The sequence below is a fragment of the Electrona antarctica genome, assembly GCF_951216825.1.
Source record: "Electrona antarctica genome assembly, contig: scaffold_205, whole genome shotgun sequence".
NCBI lineage: Eukaryota > Metazoa > Chordata > Actinopteri > Myctophiformes > Myctophidae > Electrona > Electrona antarctica.
In genome coordinates, this window is record NW_027638570.1 from 175,565 (window position 1) to 182,500 (window position 6,936).

Below are 6,936 nucleotides of genomic sequence, written 5' to 3' on the forward strand. Positions count from 1 at the left end.
GTACGGCCACGGAGCCGACTTGGGGACCCAACGCAGCTCCTCCAAGGAAAACAAACAAATTAACGGATCTGAACGTGAATCCCCCCCACCGCCCACCCCTTTTTTCCCCTCACTGTATATGTTTCTTTTCCCTTTTTACCTCCTTTATGATGAATTCCTGTTCTGTCTATAGAAGTGTCTATTTGTACGTCTCTAAATGTTTTGATGATTTGAACATGGTGGACCCTATTGGAAACAAGTGTAATGCTTAATTGGGTCGTCCACTCACAGTTAACAGCCTTTGTATTGAGTTTGTGCTTGAAATGTACTGTAATTCTGCAAACTGTTAATACATTCTTCAATCAATCAAAAAACACACACACACACACACACACACACACACACACAAACACACACTTCACTTCACTATTATATTTAGTCCCCTCTGTTGTAAAACTCTCTCATTGTCTCTTTTCCTCTGTTGTAAAACTCTCTCATTGTCTCTTTTCCTCTGTTGTAAAACTCTCTCATTGTCTCTTTTCCTCTGTTGTAAAACTTTCTCATTGTCTCTTTTCCTCTGTTGTAAAACTCTCTCATTGTCTCTTTTCCTCTGTTGTAAAACTCTCTCATTGTCTCTTTTCCTCTGTTGTAAAACTCTCTCATTGTCTCTTTTCCTGCAATGTGTGTTTTAAGCCTGTTAAAATAACATGAGGAAATGCCCTATGAAGGCATTAGAGCTATGGACCAGAGCTACAGACCACCATAGCCCTATGAAGGCATTAGAGCTATGGACCAGAGCTACAGACCACCATAGCCCCATGAAGGCATTAGAGCTATGGACCAGAGCTACAGACCACCATAGCCCCATGAAGGCAATAGAGCTATGGATCAGAGCTACAGACCACCATAGCCCCATGAAGGCATTAGAGCTATGGATCGGAGCTACTAACCTGACTCCGCCAGATGACTCCGCCAGATGGGCAGCAGAGACTCTGCTGCCCCATCTGGCGGAGTCAGGTTACAGAGCTACCCCTAACCCACTCAAAATTAGCAGTTTAAAACTAAATGTGAGACTCCAGAGTTTATAAACAAAACGAGGATACGAGGTGCATCCAAGCCATGTATTTTCGTTCTTCTTCTCAGGCCTGTGGTGGAAATGAATATGACATCAAGACATACGGTAAAGTAATAAGTTGCTAACTGTGAGATAAAGCATGTCTATCATACAGAAAACGATGTACTGTATAATTTATCAAAAAAGAAACGATCCTTATCTGCCCAAATCAGGGCTGCATATTGAGACTGGTAGATATGTAATCCTAACCCGGCTACCCTAACCCGTCCCACTTTGTCAAGAGATACTTCTGTCCCTCAAATGAACCGTTTGGATCTGGTCCCCCTTTTTGAAACCAGTCCCTTGACTTGAAGTGCTCTCGGGAGGTTCCCTCGTCGGGAGGTTCCCTCGTCAGGAAGTGCCCCTCCAGCTGAATAAAGTTCCCTTGATTAGGGTGCTGGGTATAAAAAACTGTTTGGGAATGCACTCACCCTCCTTGTGCAGAAACAGGAAACAGACACCATTCGTTGCCATGGTTACCATCATGCCATTGTGTTGCCTGTTGTTTTGTTTGTACAGTTATATTGCATTGCATCAGTTGTGTTGTGTATGTTTGTGTGACATGTGGATTTCATTAATATGGACATTTAAAAGGAAATACAGCGTGACTGTCAAACAGGACATGTCATATACATCCATGGTATTTATAAATCCTTGTGTTAAAAGGTGTTTTGTTTGTGTGGTTTCATTTATAGTTTTTTCACGGTGGGGTAAATAAAGAGCCCTTGTGAACATCAGTTGGAGCATTGTCTATTCTGCATCAGATGAAGATTGTTTAGGAGCAGTTTATTTATAATTTATTTGTGGTGGTTCTTACATTTGTAGGTCGCGGTTTCCATGCGGACAGAGAGCAGGGCTGCACAAGGCAATCGAGTTTAGATCGGAATAGACTCGCTCTTGAGGGCTTTATAAGCCACTTCCACTCAAGGCTGCTTGGTTTCGGACGTCACTTAGGGTGCGTTCGGAAATGCCCGCACTGAGCGACCCTACCCTGAAGCCGGGGTTGTCCGGTGTCGGCGGTGTGAATGCGTCACAGCTGTGGTCGTTCGTAAATAAGGCACACTTTGACGTCACCGCCCACCACACTCAACAAACTGACCACATTCCCGGTGCGCATTTCCGAACGCACCCCATATATGCGTATACCGAGTGCAAGTCAAGTGTGTAGGAGGCGGTTTCAAAAAGGGCCTATAGGTGACAGGGAGAGGTCAGAGGTCACTATGGCAGTTCTAGGTGACAGGGAGAGGTCATTATGGCAGTTCGATGAGAAAGAGCAGCTTTTCAACAACAAAACATTTATTGTAATTTCCGCCCATAATAATATGATCATATGAACATAAAAATGGAAAAAACACCTTCATCATATTTCTTTACAAAACGTTTGGATTAAAAAATGTTCTATTGGAACAACATTATTTCATACAGCGTATCAGAAGAGTCAATGCTGTACTTTGTCAAATGTAGCTTATTTATTACTTTTGTTCCTTTGATAATAAACTGAGATTAGAAAGGAGCTGCAACCCCAGGGCTCTGTGTTATAAACAACCCCAGGGCTCTGTGTTATAAACAACCCCAGGGCTCTGTGTTATAAACAACCCCAGGGCTCTGTGTTATAAACAACCCCAGGGCTCTGCGTTATAAACACACTTCCAGACAGTTCCAGCTTCGGCCAGTAGGGGGTGAGGGCGGCTCAGCCCAACCTCACACCCTGTGGGCGGAGCCTCACACCCTGTGGGCGGAGCCTCACACCATGGTCACCCTGCGGGCGGAGCCTCACACCGTGGTCAGTGTGGGCGGGGCCTCACACCGTGGTCAGTGTGGGAGGAGCCTCACACCGTGGTCAGAGTGGGCGGAGCCTCACACCGTGGTCACCCTCATCACCACCTCGTGATTGGAGGAGCCGGGCGGCGGCCGGTGGGCTCTGAACTGACTGAGCATGTGCAGGAGCGAGGAGCCGCAGTGGTGGTTCAGAAGAGTCCTCCGCACGCGCTCGCTGGCCCCTCCCCTTCCTCCCCTGACCCCTCCTCTTCTGTCCGTACCGCCCGTCGGGTGGGCGGCGCCCCCAGAGGAGGCCCCGCCCTTGTGGGCGTCACCCCCAGAGGAGGCCCCGCCCAGGTCTTTCTGCTTGTCGTAGTTGAGGATCTTCCACTGCTGGTTGACCGCCTGCCAGCGCTGGAAGATACGATAGACCGACGAGCCCTCATGGATGATGAGACCTGGACGCACGCACGCACGCAAGCACGCACGCACACACACACACACACACACACACACACGTACACACACACACACGTACACACACACAGCACGCACGCACACACGCACAGCACGCACGCACAGCACGCACACACGCACGCACGCACAGCACGCACGCACAGCACGCACGCACAGAAACATACCGTTATTGTCACAGTGAGACATGTGTTGAACCAAATGCAGAACCACAAAGCAGGCAGATAAAGTTTATTCACAACAGGACAGAACATACAACCCCAGTGCTCTGTGTTATAAACAGGACAGAACATACAACCCCAGTGCTCTGTTATAAACAGGACAGAACATACAACCAATGTTCCCTCTAATTTTTTTTCGGTCTGAGCAAACACTCAAACCTCCTGAGCAGACATCAGCAACTACTGAGCAAACATACGTCAACTTGACACCAACTATCCAAACGTTAGATAATGCGAAGTGAGCGCCCCTCACTTCACACAGGTGTGATTTTTTTTCTTTTTTTCCCAAATGGATTTTGGTATACGAGTGAATCAATGAATAGTTACATAAGGTTACACACTACAAGTTACAACATTTTTATTTTATATCAAGGTGGTAGGCTAGCAATTCAGTTAGTCTATATCAGTGGTTCTCAACCTTTTCAGGCTGTGACCCCCCAAAGTAATCATATTTGAACTGGGGACCCCCCACCCAGACAAGCAACAGAATGGTTCCACAGATACATATTGTGGAAATAGCCGATCTACAAGCTCGTTGTGAACTTGTAGGTCGGCTATTTTCACAATTGTTGCCTCTTTCTTTATTATTTAATAATCTGGCCAATGTTTGACCAGATTTTATAGCGGTTTGCTGATTACTTTTGATGCAGTAATGGTATTTTTCCTTTAGAGCCTTTGAGGTATTATAAAAGTCTTAAATTGTCACTTCACTGTCATCTGGGGTCCCCCCCCCACCCCCAAATCATGTGGGGAGTGGGGACCCACAGGTTGAGAACGACTGGTATATGAATACTCAATTGTGCTTTACAAGGGGCTAACAACTTTATTGGGACACACTCATTTGAACTCCTATAGTTTCTCAGATTGTCGAACGTCAGCAGCCCCTTATGGCCCCTACTACGCCAGCTATGGGCTATGTAGCTCTACATAGCAGAGGGATTGATTGTCATGGTTTGAGTCTCCCCCTGTCTGCATTTCCACTTCGGCCACTCCCTCATCCCATTCCACACTTCAGTCCCAATTACACACCTGGTTCCACACTCATCAGCCCAGCCCATTACAAACCTGTGAACACTACAGCAATCAACCCACCACCTATAAGACTGGACTCATTGCACACACACACCTTGTCGGATCATACTGTCATGTCATGTTGTTGTACCTGGGAGCTCTTGCCTTGTTCCTTGTTCCTGGACTATGCTTTGAAGCTGCTGGTAATTTGCTTGTACCTCTTTGTTTTTGGACTGCTTAGTTTCTGCCAGTAGTTTGTATAAGTTTGCCATTTTTCTGCATTATTTAATAAATGCTTTGATTACACTCTGCTTTGCTGGTCATTACTCTGCACTTGGGTTCAATACATTTTTGCCACCGTGACAGAATGATCCGACCATTATGAACCCAGCAGAGTTAAAACTTTTTCGCCTAAAAGTGGCAGACTTTGAATGTTTGGTTGATCGTTTTATGGCCTCTCCTCCTAACCTGCGTGCTGAGGTTGAGGGGGAGATTTCAAACCAGCAGCAGTGGCTTAAAGAGAGGCCTTGGGTCAGCCATTTTGTGCCCCGTTTGGATGTTGTCCGTACTAAGCTTAATGACTTTGAGACCAGCTTGGTTCATACTTCCCAGAAAGCCCCTCACTCCATTAGGTGTGGAGTCTTGAGCCTGAATCCTGCCAGCCCTAATAATGACCAGCAGAAAGCCAAGCCATTAGACCTATTGTCTTATTTTTGCAAACATGCAAGGATACCTGTTTATTCAGCGCCACCTCATGCCCCAAATCCTTATCTGGGCACACGCCTGGCTCTGGGAGGTCCCCGTAGTGCCAACAAACGGGGAAAAATCTCCCAGGATCGCCAAGCAACCAAGCCCACCCGGTCAGCCATCTCGAGTCTGCAGTCAGCCCCGGCTCGGCCTCGGAGACCACCGGTGTCTGCAGATCCACCTGCAGTCCCGCCTCTGGTGCCTGTAGCCCTGCCTGCAGTTCCACCTACAGTCCAGTCTCCACAATCTGCAGCACCCTCCTCATCTCCTGGGTGTGCAGCATCATCATCCTCATCTCCAGCATCCTCCTCGTCTTCAGCACCCTCCTTGTCTCCAGCATCCTCCTCCTCTCCTGGGTGTGCAGCATCCTCCTCCTCTCCTGGGTGTGCAGCATCCTCCTCCTCTCCTGGGTGTGCAGCATCCTCCTCCTCTCCTGGGTGTGCAGCATCCTCTTCCTCTCCTGGGTGTGCAGCATCCTCCTCCTCTCCTGGGTGTGCAGCATCCTTCTCCTCTCCTGGGTGTGCAGCATCCTTCTCCTCTCCTGGGTGTGCAGCATCCTCTTTGTCTCCTCGGTGTCCAGCTCCTGCAGTTCTACCTGCAGTTCCGCCTGCAGCCCCTCCGGCATCGCCTCTGCCTGCAGCACCTCCGGCCTCGCCTCTGCCTGCAGCGCCTCCGGCCTCGCCTCTGCCTGCAGCGCCTCCGGCCTCGCCTCAGCCTGCAGCGCCTCCGGCCTCGCCTCTGCCTGCAGCACCTCCGGCCTCGCCTCTGCCTGCAGCACCTCCAGGACGTCCGCCGGATGACACCGCTGCGTCGTCTCAGCCTCCAGGCCGACCTCCAGACGGCGCCTCCTTCGCCTCGTCTCGGCCTCCCGGTCGACCTCCAGACGGCGCCTCCCTCGCATCGTCTCGGCCGCCCGATCGACCTCCAGACGGCGCCTCCCTCGCCTCGTCTCGGCCTCCCGGTCGACCTCCAGATGGCGCCTCCCTCGCCTCGTCTCGGCCTCCCGGCCGACCTCCAGACGGCGCCTACTTCGCCTCGTCTCTGCCTCCCGGCCGGCCTCCAGACGTTAGCTGCTCAGCCCGGGTCCATCCTCCAGGCCGTCCACCTGAGGTTCAGGTTCCCGGATCCCTTTGCTCTGGTGCCATGACACAGTCTCCCTCCTCCAGACCCCCTCCACCCACCCTGCTCGTTCCTGGTCTAGGTCGTCTGGAATCCGCCCCTTGAGGGGAGGGTACTGTCATGGTTTGAGTCTCCCCCTGTCTGCATTTCCACTTCGGCCACTCCCTCATCCCATTCCACACTTCAGTCCCAATTACACACCTGGTTCCACACTCATCAGCCCAGCCCATTACAAACCTGTGAACACTACAGCAATCAACCCACCACCTATAAGACTGGACTCATTGCACACACACACCTTGTCGGATCATACTGTCATGTCATGTTGTTGTACCTGGGAGCTCTTGCCTTGTTCCTTGTTCCTGGACTATGCTTTGAAGCTGCTGGTAATTTGCTTGTACCTCTTTGTTTTTGGACTGCTTAGTTTCTGCCAGTAGTTTGTATAAGTTTGCCATTTTTCTGCATTATTTAATAAATGCTTTGATTACACTCTGCTTTGCTGGTCATTACTCT

General features: G+C 49.8%; 1 protein-coding gene across 1 annotated transcript in view; it reads right to left on the reverse strand.

Annotated features, from left to right (window-relative positions):
- Positions 1-2,427: 2,427 nt before the first annotated feature.
- LOC306917933 (E3 ubiquitin-protein ligase MARCHF9-like) overlaps positions 2,428-6,936 on the reverse strand; it is a 16,429-nt gene continuing 11,920 nt past the window's right edge. The window contains exon 4 of the mRNA XM_079530835.1: positions 2,428-3,309. Within this exon, the coding sequence (XP_079386961.1) occupies positions 2,951-3,309 (359 nt within the window). The 3' untranslated portion in view covers positions 2,428-2,950. The remainder of the gene's footprint in view (positions 3,310-6,936) is intronic.